This window comes from Natator depressus, chromosome 4 (assembly GCF_965152275.1).
Source record: "Natator depressus isolate rNatDep1 chromosome 4, rNatDep2.hap1, whole genome shotgun sequence".
Taxonomy (NCBI): domain Eukaryota; kingdom Metazoa; phylum Chordata; order Testudines; family Cheloniidae; genus Natator; species Natator depressus.
The window spans coordinates 28,350,475-28,369,100 of record NC_134237.1 but is presented as its reverse complement, the minus strand read 5'-3'; the positions used below and the strand labels follow the sequence as shown (position 1 = coordinate 28,369,100).

The following is an 18,626-nucleotide window of genomic DNA, read 5'->3' as shown; positions in this document are numbered from 1 at the left end:
ACCTGCTTAATAATAATAATAATGATAATAATAGAGCTTGAATGGACAGGGTTCTGCAAATTTTATTTTTTCTCCATCCTGTTTATAATTGTACTCTCGTCTTCATTTCCACCTATAACAAATTGATGGAAATAAAAAGATTTCTTTCTAAGCAAGTCTTACTTATTAATTTCTCTGAAATGACCTCCTCACCATTGCAAACACATACATATAGACACACCCCTGTTAACATGAAGTAGCTTTTGCCTTTTCCTGTAGTCATGATAAACCGAAGTTAAGTACATTCAGAATCTCTCAACCATGTTACATTTCAGATTTACATGCATTTTTAATTGTTAGAATTGTACTGCTTTATAATACTAAAAAGTTTCTCAGTCTGAATTGAAGAGGGCAGATGTTCTGGCTCACTGTTCTTCTCTGCTCACTATATGTACACAGAGGAACAGAGCCCATTTGAAGCAGTTTGCAAGCTAAACCAATTACGTAAATAAAGTTGATCCAGAATTTTCCTTCATTGCAGATAATGACAGCTTCATATTTAAAAAAAATGACTTCACAAAGACAGCTTTTCCATCATGTTGTGTGAGGATTTAAATTTAAACTTTATTTTTGCATTGTTATAGAATGATAGTTATTATCCTTTGCAGGAAATCACTTTCAGATGAAGGTGTCTTAAGGAACACTTGAAGATTCCCATCTCAAAATTCATGAAAATAAAATGTCACCTGGAAAGAAAAGATTACACAATGTAATACAAAACTGGTGAAAGAGCACTAGTCTTTATGTAGTTACGCTATTTGATGGAAGAAACTTATTTTTTTATAAGACTGTAGTTATGCAGCCTTTACTTCATGGTGTACAGCAATGCACAGCAAAGGATAAAAGAGAGCATAGAAGCTGATCCTGCAGTTCTAACTCATAAGTGGTACCTCTAACTTCACATTGGTACTCATGAGAGTAAGATACACATGATCACCACCTTTGCTATATTTTGTTATTTGCTCTACTTAGCGTTGCCAACTTTGTAATTGCACTAACCCAAACACCCTTGCCCTGTCTCTACCCCACCGCTTCCCCATGGACCTGCCCTGCCCCGCCCCTTCTGAGGCCCTGCCCCCACTCACTCCATCTCTCCTCTGTCTGTTGCTCGCTCTCCCCCACCCTCATTCACTTTCACCGGGCTGGGGAAGAGTGTTGGGGTGCAGGAGGGGGTGAGAGCTTTGGCTGGAGCTGTCCTAAACCAGCTTACATACTGTACTTTGAAAAAGAGAGTCTGGTTTCTTGTAACTAAAAGTAAAGAATATGTGACACTATACTGTGACGAGACAATGAGATATTATTGATGTTTGCATTGTGCGGTTGTTAATTTGGTGGAACTTCATTACAGTTGTTATAGTATTGAGTCTGTGTGGAGAAGTGATTACAGCTTCTTCACAGCATGAAATAATTTTGAGGCATGATTTTAATAGGAAAGTAAGACCTTTATGCAGAAATTGATGCAAAAGCTTATGTGAAATTTTTGCTTGTTAGGCACAAAAGTGTGCCCAATTATTTGGAAGCATGCACTGAGAGAAGTAGTACATTATTTTCTGTCATGTTTCTTCCTATTTTGACTCTAAGAAGTGAGAGACTTTTGTGTGAATAAACCAATCAGTTATGTTGCACTACCTTGTTTGTTGACTTTCCATGCATGCCGCAAGGTCTGCTGATATTTACATGGATTTGGGGACAGGGCAGGTAGGCATAGTGATGATTGGAGGAGGGAATGAGACTGTTTGAAGGGACTAATTTGTTTAGTGTGTTTTCTTATTCTGGATATTTTTGATGGGTCCTTTAATTATCATTATTTTATGCTTTGCACAAAGTGGTCATAGCAAGGGATGGGCATTTAAAAAAATAAAATATGCATAAATATATTTTAATAATCTCAAGTCATTTGTAAAACTCCAGTCTAAAAGCATTATTTAATCATGTGGTAACCTTTTGTACAATACATGTAGATGCATGCAAAAGTGAAAAATGGTGATGTTTTTACTCAGGAATTGTCACCAATTTCTGCTGACTGGCAGCCCACCCTCACCAATCATGTCAATGTAGATATAAATTGTAAGTTGGCACACAGAAAATAGCTGGTGAACAATAGAATATAATACAGCATTTTTATTATGAAGGTAAACACTTTAAAATTGTGTGTGCTTAACCTGGTAAAATGAATTGAACTGATGATGTAACAAACTATTTTAATTTCTCCTAGTTTGTGGCGACATCCATGGACAATTCTTCGATTTGATGAAGCTGTTTGAAGTAGGAGGTTCTCCTGCCAACACACGGTACCTCTTCTTGGGGGATTATGTGGACAGAGGATACTTCAGTATTGAAGTAAGTTTGCTACTTCTCTTTTTGAATACAAGGCTACTTGCAGTGTGATTTTAATAATCTGACAAATGCATGGCTGCTTGAGAGCTTAATAGATGTCACTATGAACGGCAAGCATGGGGACAGAATTTGTTTCACATAAAATGTCACTGTGTTAGGGTGGAATGTTTTTTTCATAAAAAGTCTTCTATTAGTTTAAAAATACATTTTAAAATAAAACAATTTAAAATTTCAATTTGAAATTATAACCATCTATGTTAAGGCCTATATTTACGATAATATATTAAAACAATGTAAATGGAATTTTAAAAAAAATAAGTAATTGTGTGCTGCTGAAGTTTTAAAGAAAATCAAATTACTGAACTGGTGGAAGTCACTGGTTAAACGCCTTAAACAGAATTAATTGAAACACTAATCCAGCATTTGACAGCAGTAGTCTTTTCTACAGGTGCAGAGGGAATGTTTTCTTCATTTTGTTTATTCAGCTAAATTAGTTCAATGACTAGTTCATTCAATGTTTAAGAAACTGATTGGAAGCTAAAAAAGCAGGAATGCTTGTTTTTCTGTTCAACTCTGTGAATAAACACCAGGTGTGAGGGGATGAGTTCTACTAGTTTTAAAGTCTTGAAAGACACAGTGACCAGAAATAACCAGTTCAATCACCAACTACAGATTATTATTGTTGTTATTTATTTATTTACTTGTATTATTGTAGTGCCTAGAAGCGTTGGTCATGGCCAGGATATAATGTTTTTTAATCATTTAGTTTTAAATGTAAAATATGTTTTGAAAAAATATTTTATCTTATATATCCAGCACATTTTAAGGTAGTTTATTTAACTAATAAAACACATTGTGCTAGGTTGTGCACAAACATAGAATAAGAGATAAACCATATCCTGAAAAGCTGATGATCCAAATAGACAGGATACAAAGGGATTGGCAAAGAGATATAACAGAGTGATGGTTTGCAAATGTTATGTTAGTTCCATGATTTGTTTTAACGTTTAATGGTTTATTTCAGGGGCGGGCAAACATTTTGGCCTGAGGGCCACTTCGGGTTTCTGAAATTGTATGGAGGCCAGTTAGGGGAGGCCGTGCCTCCCCAAACAGCCAGGCGTGGCCCGGACGCCGCCTCCATCCGACCCCCCTGCTTCTCGCCTCCTGATGGCCCCCCTGGGACTCCTGACCCATTCAAGCCCCACCCTGTTCCCTGTCCCCTGATGGCCCCACTGGGACTTCTGCCCCATCCATCCCTCCCTGTCCCCTCACCGCCCCCGGAGCCCCCACGCTGACTGCTCGTCGCCGCCATCCAACCCCTCCTCTCATTCCTAACTTCCCCCATGGGACCTCTGCCCCCATTCAACCCCCCTGTTCCCTGCCCTCTGACCGCCCCGACCCCTATAAACACCCCCACCCCCTGACCAGCACCCTGAACTCCCCTGTCCCCTTACCGCACTACCTGGAGCACCAGTGGCTGGCGGTGCTACAGCCGCGCTGCCCTGAGCACCAGGACAGGCAGCCTTGCCACCTGGCTGGAGCCAGCCACACCACCGTGCAGCACAGAGCACCGGGTCAGGCCGTGGCTCTGCAGCTGCACTGCCCAGCAAGAGCTCGGAGCCCCGCCGCCCAGAGCATTGCACCAGTGGTGCAGTGAGCTGAGGCTGCGGGGGAGGGGGAACAGCAGGGGAGGGGCTGGGAGCTAGCCTTCCGGGCCAGGAGTTCAGGGGCCAGGCAGGAGGGTCCCGTGGGCCAGATGTGGCCTGCAGGCCATAGTTTGCCCACCTCTGGGTTTTTTTTTTTTTTGTTTTGTTTTTTTGGTTTTTAAATTCCATGGGTGGGGTTTGGTAAAGCGGGGTGTGTGCAAGGTGGGAATTAGCTAAATGGAAAGACAAGGGAAGGGAAGGGATGGGAGGACTGGGAGGCATTGGATTTAGGCAATCAGCACAGGGGAGAGAAAGTTATGACCAAATTTTGGAGAGAGCTGAACTACAAGCCTTTTAATGGGCAGCCTAGAGCACTAATCCTGCAATTGTTCCCATGCAGGAGGACCCTTGCACCCCCATAGAACACCACTGAAGACAATGGGACCTTGTGCAGATACAAGGGTCCATCCTCCTGCACCCAGTTGTAGGATGAGGATGTGCTATTAGACAAGTCAGCAGAGTGATTATTTTTTCAAATTGGGAAATGCTTATCTGAATCTAAAATGGTAAATTTAATCTAATCCAAATTCAGATCAGAAGTAGTCACAATGAAATAACTGGTTATTCAAAATGACAGTAACTTTGGACATATGAATCAGATCCCCGTTTGCCAAAAGTTCAAACCCCTATCATTTGAATTAAAGGAGACTCTCTGTTATCTGTTATTACTAGCAGTATAGGCCCTATGATGCACAGTTCAGCAGTTCTGATTCCAGTGGTTAGAAGGGAGCAGTACATGCATAAACACTGGCCAGTTCATTATAATATGATCACATAGAAGCCTTGTGTTCCATTTCACCCAATGCCACAGCACTATTTCACATATTTCAGTAAGTAGTCCCTGTAACAATAGGCTGTTATCGTCTAACATTTTGGAAGTATGCTGTCACAAAGAGCTAAAGCATTTGCAGAGAATGTATGCAAAGCTGGCTCGTATATTTGTTCACCAGTTTACATATTTATTGTATGATTTATTTGAGAGGGCTCCTTTTTTGATTCTGTAAAAATAGTTCGCATTATTAGTCCATCTTAAAATTCATTTTAGTAACAAAATCCTTCAATCATGGGGCATTTTGTAAATAAAAATGTATTATCCAAAACGTAATACCATAATATTTTAAACAACGCTAATTTTTAGACCATCTGCTGTAAAAACCACTTCTTTATTGCATACACCATCAATAGAAGCAGTCTATCACCTTGAATCATAGAATATCAGGGTTGGAAGGGACCTCAGGAGGTCATCTAGTCCAACCCCCTGCTCAAAGCAGGACCAATCCCCAATTAAATCATCCCAGCCAGGGCTTTGTCAAGCCTGACCTTAAAAACTTCTAAGGAAGGAGATTCTACCACCTCCCTAGGTAATGCATTCCAGTGTTTCACCACCCTCCTAGTGAAAAAGTTTTTCCTAATATCCAACCTAAACCTCCCCCACTGCAACTTGAGACCATTACTCCTTGTCCTGTCCTCTTCTACCACTGAGAATAGTCTAGAACCATCCTCTTTGGAACCACCTCTCAGGTAGTTGAAAGCAGCTATCAAATCCCCCCTCATTCTTCTCTTCTGCAGACTAAACAATCCCAGTTCCCTCAGCCTCTCCTCATAAGTCATGTGTTCCAGACCCCTAATCATTTTTGTTGCCCTTCGCTGGACTCTCTCCAATTTATCCACATCCTTCTTGTAGTGTGGGGCCCAAAACTGGACACAGTACTCCAGATGAGGCCTCACCAATGTCGAATAGAGGGGAACGATCACGTCCCTCGATCTGCTCGCTATGCCCCTACTTATACATCCCAAAATGCCATTGGCCTTCTTGGCAACAAGGGCACACTGCTGACTCATATCCAGCTTCTCGTCCACTGTAACCCCTAGGTCCTTTTCCGCAGAACTGCTGCCTAGCCATTCGGTCCCTAGTCTGTAGCTGTGCATTGGGTTCTTCCGTCCTAAGTGCAGGACCCTGCATTTATCCTTATTGAACCTCATCAGGTTTCTTTTGGCCCAATCCTCCAATTTGTCTAGGTCCCTCTGTATCCTATCTCTGCCCTCCAACGTATCTACCACTCCTCCCAGTTTAGTATCATCCGCAAATTTGCTAAGAGTGCAATCCACACCATCCTCCAGATCATTTATGAAGATATTGAACAAAACCGGCCCCAGGACCGACCCCTGGGGCACTCCACTTGACACCGGCTGCCAACTAGACATGGAGCCATTGATCACTACCCGTTGAGCCCGACAATCTAGCCAACTTTCTACCCACCTTATAGTACATTCATCCAGCCCATACTTCTTTAACTTGCTGACAAGAATACTGTGGGAGACCGTGTCAAAAGCTTTGCTAAAGTCAAGAAACAAGTTTGATTAGTTAATATATCCTAGTCACTTGGGCTGAGCCTAAACTCATTACTGTTTGGTCGCTGAACATTTTATTTACAGTTGCCTGCAATTTTACCTGTAACAATTAGAATAAATGTATTTGCCTTAAATTTCAACTGCTTATGTTACAACTGAGTGACAAAACCAGAAACCCCCCAAGGTTTAAGACAAGAATGATTCTTAAATACAATATGAAAGAGATGATTAAAAAAACTTCTGACTTAACTAAACAGTCAGCCAATCAGCGAATGTCCTTTTTGTAAAATCCTATTCTACATTGTGTTTCCATCCCAATGTACCACTTATACACCCAAATAGGATGCTACCATGAACACACAGAAAATATGTGAACTGACACTTACATTGTTTAGAAATTACTCGTTTCATCCTTAAAAAAGTAAGGCAAAATCTGGATTCACTCTATTTTTACGGCTTAAAAATATAATACATTTTTTCTGGTCACCTGTCTGACTCCCCCCCCCCCCCGCCACTTTTATTAGGGACCAACTTTTGTTTTAAAGCCACATTCCTGAATCACAAGCATCTTTTGATTCAGGGCTGTTCAGTCAAGAGTAAACACTGCAGATTCTCCGCTCTCCCCTTTCAGTAAATTGCTGACAAGGAAGGGAAATTGGTTCACAGGTATAACGTCGTATTGGGAGACATTGAGGTGGGGAGCTGGACTTGCTAGTAGAAAGATGATCCTGGACAAAAATGAAGAAGGAACAGACCCCGGCCACTTTGTCATTCTGCAAGACCTTCCTCTTTTTGAGAGAGTTTTTCTAGCCTAACCAGAATGGCATTTCCCCTTTGCTACAACAAGAGAAGAGCCAAAGATACTGTCAAATCTACTAGCTACCTCACTTTGCTGCTCTAGTAATACGGAAGGCATTCAGATACTATGGTGAAAGGTGCCAGAACAACATTCTAAGACAAATAGAACTGGAAAGTCAACAAGGAAAAGAAGTAACCTGGTTTATGCTGCTTTGGCCTACCATCAGATTTATGTTAAGCAGTGCTGAATTAGGTTAATACTTGGGTAGGAGCCCTATGGTAAAATACAAGTCTTGCCAGAAGTGACTTTGGTGATTCAGTAGATAGCAGTCTTCACTCTGAATCTGTGCTGATCAACTTCACAACAAAAAACAGTGTGGAGTGTCGTGTCTGATCTTATAGACACCAAATTAACCAGTCTAGATAGCTAGAATTTCAACAGTATCTAGTGCTCATATAGATAGGATGGAAACAGAGAGAAAGGTCTAAGACTAATGAACTGCAGCATGCAGGACCCATCTTCCAGAGACAGCGTCAACAGTAACTAATATAGCAAATTTTAGAAAGATATGAAAAACTGCAGTATGTAAGCAAGCTCTAGTTGCCTTACACCATTTGAGATGAGCATCAGCTCTCTTATCTCAAGAGGATCGTTTTCATGGAATAAGCTTTAATAGAAGGTGGAGCCTATCTAATGTGACGTAGGTCACATGGTCACAGATCCAGTTAAGTAATGAAGACTGAAACTTCATCTGCTGTGGCAAATTTAGGACCTATCATTCACCACAGGTGCCTGCCAGTGCAACTGTGAGCAGGCTTAGATGACATGATGGTAACAATGCCTGAGCCTGTAAGTGCTACAGATCATTGCTGAGCCCTCCCCGCCCACACCGAACCCTCCCCTCCTTTTATTTTGGACAGTGCAGATCAGGGGCTGTTAAGCCTTCTTGCAGCTTCCAAATAGAATAAAAAGGTGGGCCAACAAACTAATGAAATACAAATAAAACATGCCACTTTCTGCCTTCCACTGCACAACATCACACAGCAGTTTGAAACCAACACAATGCAGTTCAGACCTGGCTGTGTTTCTGTGGTGGGCGAAATTGTCCCTATCTGTAGGCTGCCAGGCATTTAGAATCCTTCTGGATGAAAGGTGCTATATAAATGTAAGTCATTATCGTTACTAACAGAATTGGAAATTGCATAGGGTAGGAGGAAGGAATTTGAAAATGCAAAGGGAAGCGATTAAATCACATTGCTTTAAATGTGAGAATGTAGAATAAATAAAAATAGACATTTTGTGTTGATTAAAATATAGTTAATGCTTCTTAGCACAATAAAATCTCTCGGCATATTATAGACTGTAAGACCAGAAGAGACTATCCTGATCATCTGCTCTGACCTGCTACACATTGCAGGGCTCACCCACCCACTCCTGTAGTAGGACCAATACACTGTGGCTGAGTTACTGAAGTCCTCAAATCATGATTTAAAGACTTCAAGTTACAGAGTATCCACCATTTACTCTAGTTCAAACCAGCAAATGACCTGTGCCCCATGCTTCAGAGGATGGCAGAGACTTTGTTGTTGTTGTTTTTTACCTATCTGACTTGGGAGCAAATTCCTCCCTGACCCAAAATATGGTGATCAGTTAGATCCTGAGCATGTGGGCTAGACGCACCAACCAGACACCTGAGAGAGAATTTTCTGTGGTAACTCAGAGCCCTCCCCCTCTGTCCCATCCCCCAGGTATTTGCTCATAGCAGTCATGGACAGGCCTTGGGCTATTGTAGGCAATTTCATCATACCATCCTCTCCATAAACTTATCAAGCTTAGTCTTAAAGCAACTTAGGTTTTTTGACCCCGATACTCCTCTTGGAAGCCTGTTCCAGAACGTCACTCCTCCAATGGTTAGAAACCCTCATGTAATTTCAAGCCTAAACTTATTGGCCAGTTTATATCCATTTGTTCTTGTGCCAACATTGGCCCTTAACTTAAATAACTCCTTTCCCTCCCTGGTGTTTGTCCCTCTGATTTAATCATGGAGAGCACTCAATCTTCCCTCCTCCTCCATTTTGTGAGGCTAAACAAACCAAGCTCCTTAAGTTTCCCCTCATAACGTAGGTTCTCCATTTTTCTCATCATCCGAGGAGGCCTCTTCTGAACTTGGTTCAGGTTGAATTCTTTTTTCTCGCACATGGGAGACCAGGGTTGTGCACAGTATTCCAGATAAGGTCTCACCAGTGCCTTTATAATGGTAGTAACACTTCCCTATCTGTTCTGGAAATACTTACCTAATGCATTTTAGGATTGGATTAGCCTTTTTAACGGCCGCATCACATTGATGGCTCAAAATCATCTTGTCATCAACCAGTACAGTGAGGTTTTTCTCCTCCTCTGTCACTTCCAACTGGTACCTGGGTTTATAGCAAAAAGTCTTGTTGTTAATCCTTAAGTGCATGACTTTGCACTTTTGAATTTTATCCCATTTCTATTACTCCAGTTTTCAAGGTTGTTCAAATCTTCTTGTATGATATGCTAGTCCTCCTCCATATTGGCCATACCTCCCAACTTGTGTCATCCACAAGTCTTATTAGAACACTCCCTGTTTTTTTTCTTTTTTTTTTGTTCCAAGGTCAATAATGAAAATGCTAAATAAAATCCGTCCCAAGATCAATCCTTAAGGAACTCCACTAGTAACCTCCCTCCAGCCTGACAGTTTGCCTTTCAGCATGACCTTTTATAATCTCCCCTTTAAACCAGTTCCTTACCCACCTTTCAATTCTCATATTAATCCCCATCTTCTCCAGTTTAACTAATAATTTCCCATGTGGAACTGTACCAAATACTTTACTGAAATCTAGGTAGATAAGATCTAGAAAATCAGTTATCTTCTCAAAGAAAGAGATCAGGTTAGTCTGGCATGATCTACCTTTCATGAAACCATGTTGTTTTTTGTCCCAATTAGTCTTTACTTCTATGTCCTTAATTACTCTCACTTTCAACATTTGTTCTAACACCTTTCATACAACTGAGGTCAAACTTGCTGGTCACTTTTTTTCCCCATTCTTAAATATAGGTGCAATTCTCCAGTTATAGGATATGACCACTGAGTTTATGGATTCATTAAAAATCCTTCCTATTGCTTGGAATTTCATGTACCAAGTCCTTTAATATTTTTGGATGGAGATTATCTGGGCCCTCCAACTTGGTCCCATTAAGCTGCTTGAGTTTGGCGTCCACCTTGGATAAATATTAATAAACAATTAAAATTTGTTTTACTGTCAAGCTATTGCTCTCTCTCTCTCTCTGTATCTTCTTTAGATATGCTTTTTTCAATCTAACTTTTCCTGCTACCTTTTCCATTTGCAATGTTTTCAGAGGAAATGGTTATTTTGAAGTGAAGGGAACTTTCAGGGATGAGAGAATGAGTTAAAAACTAACTTAGGAGAGGCAAATGCCAAGAGATAAGAGTTATGGTATAGGTGTGAAATTGTTGCTGCTTCCTACAATAATAATAATTAACAACAACAACTAATTATTAATCTTCTATTTCAGTAGAACCTAAAGGCTTCAACCAAATTAGGGCCTCATTATGCTAGGTACTGTAAAGATGTATATTAAATTATGAGTCCCCACCCCACAGAGTTTATAGCCTAGAGACCCCGATCTTCCAAAGATGTACGCACATGCTTAACTTTAGGCATGTTGGTATTTCTTTTGATGTTAGTGAGACTGTTCACATGTGCAAAATTAAGCACAGTTAAGATTTTGCAGGATCAAGGCCTAAAAGACGTGTTATCATAGGCAGATGAAACAAACGAGCATGTTTATTTTCTGGATAGAATGATACAAAGCATAGCCTCTTGTGACTGACTGAGACTTTCTCCACCACTTATCTTTTCTTTTCCCTCAGTTGCTCCTCCATGCTGCTTTACGTAGAATAACAATCTTTTGCAAAGTAGAACATCTGATTAGGTAAACTCATTTCTTAGGCTCTTATCTACTCATAACGTTTCCGTGTTTGTGGAATGTTTCAGGATTTTAACGGTGGACTGTGGAACTCTCGATTTGCCCTTTCAAGCAAAGTCAGTCCAGTCATGAATAAAACTGACTCAAATAAATAACACAGGCCAGTATTTTTAAATCCAAAATATAGTGGTGACATGAGTGACTCTGCAGCCAGGTAATAGGTCAAAAGTTTTTATATGTATCTGAAAACTCTTAATTCTCTTAAATCATCCAGAAGGTCAAACCTCTAGTAGCCTATGTCATATCATATATGTATATGGTGCTTTTCACCAAACTCTTAAAAAACCCTGACAACTACAATGTACAAAACATTCAATGCAGTAATATTGTATACTTATTTAAATAAGATTTTATAATTGCCCATCCTTGCCCTCATTCAGAAATATATAGAGGCTTAAATCTTTCATCAAATTTCATTAGAGAAATTTTAAACATTTTTGACATGTTTGGCAAAACAGTTCAGACCAAATAAGAATGGTCTCAAACTTCAAAACAAACAAAATATGAGTATTTGAGGTTCATAAATTTACATACTTCTGCTTTTGCTGGTATATCATCTGGAAACACAATCCCTGAAATTGCAGAAGAAACTGGCCCTTGGTATTTCCAGCATGAACCAAGTAGTTCTGGAAATCTTGGAGAAGAGTCTGATCTTCAGAAGTTTCCACGCTGACTTCCAGACCAAAATTTGGTTTAGAGAAGCATCTGAAATTTTAAATCCTTATGTGAACTCAGCCTATTAAAAATTATTTATCAATAGCTTCCAAAAAATTAGTTGCATACAAGTAAATACTGTTGTCAAGTACATTCTGGGTGAATAAGTTTGTTACTGAATGCTGAAAAGGATTATTTTATTATCTCCCAAATCCCCCCCTTACCCGCTTCCCAGTGCCGTGGAGGTGGTGGGGCAGTAAGTGCCTTTAACCTTTCCTAGTAGCCTGAATTTTCTAATCTGTTTTCCACTAAACAGCTTCGTTCTCAATAAATATTTTTGGGCTGGGAGGTAAGAGTTCCTGTGTGAAGTGAGTTTATTTTACTCTTTCTGGCAGAGTGAATAAGGCTGTTCTTGAAATACCTTAAATATCCAAGGTTCTCCTCTGCATATTGCAGAGATCTTTCCCCTTGCCTACAATTCTAGTTCCCTGAAGCCTTATTTTTCACCAGTTTTGGTGAAGAAGCCTAGATCCAAAATGGTTTATTTTCCAATTGTACAGAAGCCCAGATTGAAACATCTCTTTATTTCAGGGCAAGTTGATGTCTTCTGTATTGCTGAGCAATAGCAGACTCAATTCTGATATTCCAGGGCAGGGTATGGTAACAATGATATCACCATGCCGCTGTACATAAAAGAAGCAGCACCAGGCTCTCAATTAGCCTGACATCAAATGGGAGTTTTGCCTAAGCAAAGAATGAAGCCTGGCACATCTCCAAGAAGATCTCCTCGTGGATCTCCCCCAATAATGGGAGGGAGGAGGTTTGCTTTCTCCACACCTACTGACTGAGTCACAGGTGTGTCCCCAAAACTCTGAGTCTGCTCCCTTTCTCCAAGGCCCCATGCGGTCTCCACCATCTCTTGGGGCCCCCACCACTCCCTGCAATTCCTGGCAGTGCAGCTCTGTTGGAGTTATGCTAACAGAGCCTCCTGCGAAGGGGTTCTTCCCACGTGCAGAGGGTGAAAAGGTACGGATGGGGCTCTTATGATTTCCAGGTAATCTCCATGGGAGCAGGTGGAAGGATGATGCAGTCCTAATAGCCTGCCTGCTTTTCCTACCCCTTTCCCCTGAGCAGATTGCAAACACACAGAGAGCCCTTTGTGGGCCATAGGAAAGGGAGGGGATTATGTGATGAAGGAAGCTGACCACCCTATCATCACCCCTACTCTGGTTTGCAGAATAAATCCATGTGCCGAAGCAGAGATGTCCCTGGGACAAGTTGAGCCCGTCCAGATGGTCCTAATTGCACAAAATTGGGATTACAAAATAAAAAGGTGGCCTGATTCAAGAGAGAGAAGTTCAGATTGAAATCTAACTTCAAACTGAAGTTCCTAAAGTATTTGTTTAAAAAACTAAGTGAAGCACTTCAGAAAATGGATTGTATTTGTTAGCTCGCCTTGTTTTGCTTTAAAAAGAGAGTCTCTATAAGGAATGAACTAGGGACTGCATGAGCTGAGCAGTTAGAAAGGAAAATAACTGCAGCAGCAGTATTTTGCATATGATCATTTAAAATAAAATCATATGGGAAACCAGTTAGAAGAAAGCATTTCTGTAACTAAGCCTAGAGGTGATAAAGGAGCATGCAAGTGTCAAAACAAGATGATAAAGCAGCCTGGGAATATTCAACAGATGGTAAAAAGACAACTTAATGTCTAAAATATGCTTCTCAAATAACACATTAAAATAAAAACAACTCTGATTCTGGCCTGGGGAGTGAGGAGGGGAGGAGGAATGGCTACATTGTCGATTCCACAGGGGAAGATTAAAAATTCCACAACAGCGGCAACACAATTCTTTTGCCTTTTTAAATTGTAAATATGCTTCATGTAACCTCTGGATGCATGTGCATCAGATCTAAAATGACACAAGATAAAACAGAATGAAATTCACAAAAAGGCAACGCAACAAGAACTTATGTCGCTAGAGAAACACCAATTCCTACAAGTCCCCCCCTCCACAACCTCAGGCAGAACTTGAGTTAAGAGACAGACCCTACTGCATGCCCTGAAAGCTCCAAGCCCCCACTCCTGTGTGCGCATGCACACGTGCACAGAAATCCTGGCCCCATTAAAATCGATGAGAATTTTGCCGTTAACATCAGCAAGGTCAGGATTTCACCCTCTTCCTCTGTAGGACAAGATCTGAAGGCTGGTCTGCACACACATTTTGTATCTGTATAAATATTTCAGTTAGGGGTATTTAATGTTTTTTTTTAAACCAAAATAGTGATATCAGTACTATTTATAGTGCTGGCGCAGTTATGGGTCTAATGGTACCTTATATTGGTATAGTGTATTCCCCTTTCCTTAACTTAGACCAGTATAAACATTTTTATACCAATATAACTGCCTCCATACTAGAGGTGTTTACCACTTTTACTGGTATACTTAAAACGGTACACCTTTTAACCTGGGCTTTGTCTACATATAAATCTAGAATTAAGGGGCCATGCTGATAATATACTGTCCACAGTCATTTAGAGATTAAATAAAGGATTGTTAAAAAGACAAGTGCAAGTATAGCTCACATTATTCCTTCCAATGTGCAATACCTCGCATTTATCCACAGTGACTATCATCTGCTACTGTGTTGTCCATTTATCTAGTTTTGTGAATTCTTCCATGTTACCAGCTCTCATGATTTTATCACAAGTCTTGATATTTGATATTTTTAAAAACTCCAGCTCCTGGAGTCATGTTATGTGAGAATCTCAGCGTTCGTTTTTAAAAGAGTTAGTTTCTAGCCCTTATGGTTATGGAGAAAAACTAGAAAACATTATCCTTAAAGTCTCAAAAACCTGAAGCAAATAAAAATAATCAATTTTTTTTTAAAATTCCCCTGATGATGAAAACAAGCTTGTGATTTTTCAGCATCTCGCTTGTGAATTTTGAATGCTTGATACAGGCAATGCTGGGTTTTTCTGATGATTCTCAAAGCCTTAAAGATAGATTTAGGAATAATCCACAGCATTGAACTGTTAAATAAAAGCGGCGTTAAGTAGGCTGCACAGATATCAGTGATGGATGACCCTGTCAAAACTTTAGATTTTATATATGATTTTTTTATTTAAATTACTTCTGCATGATATGCCTATATTTCATAAGAACCTTTGTGAGACCACTTCACCATAATAGTAATAAACACTTTACATTTTATAGCACCTTTCATCCAGAGAACTGGAAACATTCGGTAAACATTAAGTGAGCTTCACAGCATCCCTGTGAGGAAAACCAATATTGTGATTTACATTTGGCAGACTTGTTAGCTGAGGCACAAAAACATTAAGGAATTTGCCTTAATCAGTGAGGTCACACACTGAGTCAGTGGCAAAACAAGGAGCAAAACAGAGGAGTCCGTCCATTATGCTGCGTTCTAACCAGGGGGCAACACTGCCACCCACTGTAGCATATGGGGCGCTGAGGGAGCACGGTGGGTGAGGAGTGACTAAAACAAAGGAAATGCCCAGAAGACAAAGATGCTGCTCAGGTTTTAATAAAACCTTGTGATCAACCATATTTAGACACAACAAATCCAGCATCTTGGCAGGGGTTTAGATTAGATGACCCTTGTAGTCCCTTCTAACCCTATGATTCTGTATAAAGTGTGGTCAGATCTGCCTGGTACCAGCATAGGGAAAAATCGCCAGGCTTATAATTAGAATAAAATGTCTTCTTTAGAAAGAAACACAAACCTTCAATGGGGAAAAGTGGCCTCTTTAACAGAAGAATAACTCTAGCAGATTTCAGTGATAGGAAACCTGAGTCTTACCATTTAATGACCGATTTATACTAACAAAATATAACTTGTAAATGTAATTGTGACTAAGAGGGGAAAGGTCCGGTGTATATGTTGTGACATTAAAGTGTGTTTTTACTCTGAAATGTGACTTTGTATATGGTACTGCCTTCTTCAACAGACCTGCTTCCTGCTTGTGTGTTCAGACATAACTGCCTACTTTGGCTAAAAGATTTTTACTTCTGTTGCTAAGGTAGAACCAACATAGCTAAGAGGGAGTGAGCTGGCTGCTAATCAGTAGAATAGCACACTAAATTAGAATTTTGAGACACTGTGTTACGCAAATGTCTCTGAGGGCACAATGTTAATATGCTGGCCTACATTTTCAACAGTGGCTTTTGTAGTCTTTGGTACCTAACTTGAGATGCCTTAAAGTGACCTGAGTTTCCAAAAGTGCTAAGCACACCAAATCAAGCCCCTTTTAAGGTGTTTCAAGTTGGGCACTGAAGAGCATTAGTGGTGTGAAAATTTAAACTTGTGCAAACCCCTGGCTTCATTACTGCAGAATTTATTATTAGTGATGATGATTCATATGATGGGGAAAAACAGCTTGACTTTCAGCTGGTAGGTAGAAAAGCCACCGTTTCACTTTTATATACTCAGCACGTCTCTAATGGAAATAACTGAAAGACACTAAGCATAAACTACATGATGCAGTTTGTTGAGTTATATTTTAAATACTTGACCATTATTGATAAACTCAGTGTGCGACCATATGAAAACAGTTCAGAGATCTGTTAGCAGTGACCAGACTGGGAGGTCACTGCTATAAATTGTCATAGAGGACCACAGAGGAAAATCAATATGAATAATGAATATTTTCCATGCAAAACCCTGAAAGGGAGTATATTATTTTGTTAAAAAAATACTTTGTTTTTAATCATGTTTACAAAAAACAAAATTCCTATTTTGTCTCCTTAATAATACTGTGGACTATTAAAACTGAAAGGAATTTTAAATATCTAGGGTTAGATCCTCAGCTGGTGTAAATCATCATAGGTTCATTGACTCAATTGAGCTACGCTGATTTACGCCAGATGAGGATGAGTTCTCCAGTCTTGCACCTTCTGGAATCATTAACAGCTCTGCAAAGTGGATAGAAAACATTATGAAATCAGAATGGTTGTTTTTTACATGTTCTCTGGAGTCACTGTTCTTTTTAGCGTACATGCAACATGCCTCAAGTGGCACATAACCAGGAATCTTCACGGAATTTGGTCCGCCAGTTGGATCATTAGCTTCTCCAGGTTGGGTACTAACATGGAGTGCCACGTGAATGCTGATCCACTGTGCTGAGATGTAAATGATTACACCAGGTGCAAGGCAGTGGAGATCAGCCCCCCGCCCCTTTTTTTTTAACCATTTATTCAGTTTGTGTTTCATTTAGTCTGTACAAAGAAAATAGATTTATCAAGTAGTTGTTCTCATTCACTAGAACAGTGCTACAATATTTGGGATGCACATAATATAGAGGAAAGTTAACTCTAAAAGTAACACTTGGGCCTTAAAAAAACCAAACAAACCCTATTAGCTATTGTAAAAAATTTTGTTAAAAATAATATCATTTAAATGTTAGGCTTGAATTGCGTGACAGTATCAGAGGAACAAAGGACTTTCCCGATGGATCAGGAGGTCATCTAGTCCAGTATTCTGTCTGACTGGTTAACACCAGAGAGAGCAAAAGAAGATGCAAGAAACCACACCATTGATAAATCTGGGGTAATCTGTTGCCTCAAGGAAGTCTCCCCCTAGTCCTTAATAACTAAAATCTCCATGCTTCCAGGCTTAAGACAATCTTTATCTCCCTCCCAAAACTCAGCTTTTAGCATTAACTGTTATAACTTTGGATATTCTGTTATCTCGCTGTGTGTATGTGTCTAATTACTTTTTGAATCTTGCAAATTTCTTGGCCCCTTCAAAAAAAAAATTGAAAAACCTGTTAACAGTATAGATAGATTTATGGAAGAGGTCCAGAAGGCTTGCACTCCTCTAGTTTTTAATAACAAAGCATCTCTCATATGAAATAAAGTCTCTGGGCAGCGTATGTCCCAATTTTTGAAGTATCAAAAAAGATAAGAGATGAATCGGCAAGACCCATAGCCTGAGGTTAACTTCAAAAGCTAGAGCTCTCTTTCTTTCACTGTAATCTGGAAGTGTGTGATATTCAACCCCTTTTCTTACCACTGCTTGATATTTTGGGATTTAAGCAGTGTAACACACCCAAAGAGATCAAAGGGTTCAAGAACTCCTGAACACATGATAAAGCCAAAAGATGCAGTCACGGTCAAGCTAGTAAGATAAAATTAATGTTTATCCATTGAGATCAGACCTCTATCCTCATTAAAGTATAATGCTCAAAGAATCCTTACAGATGCAGAAACCTGCAGAAGGCTCCCCACAGGTACTCTGTGTGTAGATGTGAACCCTAGGATAGCTGAGTTCTGCCTCCCCATAGGCACATAACCCTTCAGGATGTCCACAGTAATTTAATACTGATTTATGTCTGACTTAATTTACCTGGTTTCTGCCTCCGCACTTTGACATCCTTTTCTGTTCCCCCACCCCCAAGAAGGTGGTGGTGGTAGTACTGTCCAGGGGATGAAAGGAGGCTGGGCGAGCTGAGAAGGATGCTGTGTTGATGCAGGCTCTCCACTCTGAGGGAGTTGGTCTGTGCCAGAATTTCCAGGATCGACTGGGTCTTTAGGTAACATTCTCTGCTCCTTTTATTTACTGCACTCCAAACCTCCGGAATGGAAGCATGAAAGTTTGTGTGTATAAACTCAAAGCTTCCAGACCTTTACACATACTTAGCCCTAAACTCAAGAGAAAATGTAGTAAGAGAGAATTTGCTTT

At 40.1% G+C, this 18,626-nt stretch overlaps 1 protein-coding gene and 1 long non-coding RNA gene across 4 annotated transcripts in view; one reads left to right on the top strand and one right to left on the bottom strand.

Annotated features, from left to right (window-relative positions):
- PPP3CA (protein phosphatase 3 catalytic subunit alpha) overlaps positions 1-18,626 on the top strand; it is a 326,222-nt gene that overhangs the window by 213,798 nt on the left and 93,798 nt on the right. For both annotated transcript variants that reach the window (XM_074950676.1, XM_074950675.1), the window contains exon 3: positions 2,255-2,379. In XM_074950676.1, the coding sequence (XP_074806777.1) occupies positions 2,255-2,379 (125 nt within the window). The remainder of the gene's footprint in view (positions 1-2,254; positions 2,380-18,626) is intronic.
- LOC141986303 (uncharacterized) lies at positions 701-18,426 on the bottom strand. Of its 2 annotated transcripts, none has more exons than XR_012639249.1 (3): positions 18,291-18,426; positions 11,800-11,970; positions 701-725 (listed from the first exon to the last, which is right to left on the bottom strand). It is a non-coding gene; the product is annotated as an uncharacterized LOC141986303 (long non-coding RNA). The 2 variants fall into 2 exon arrangements; XR_012639248.1 differs by lacking the exon at positions 701-725 and adding an exon at positions 9,595-9,650.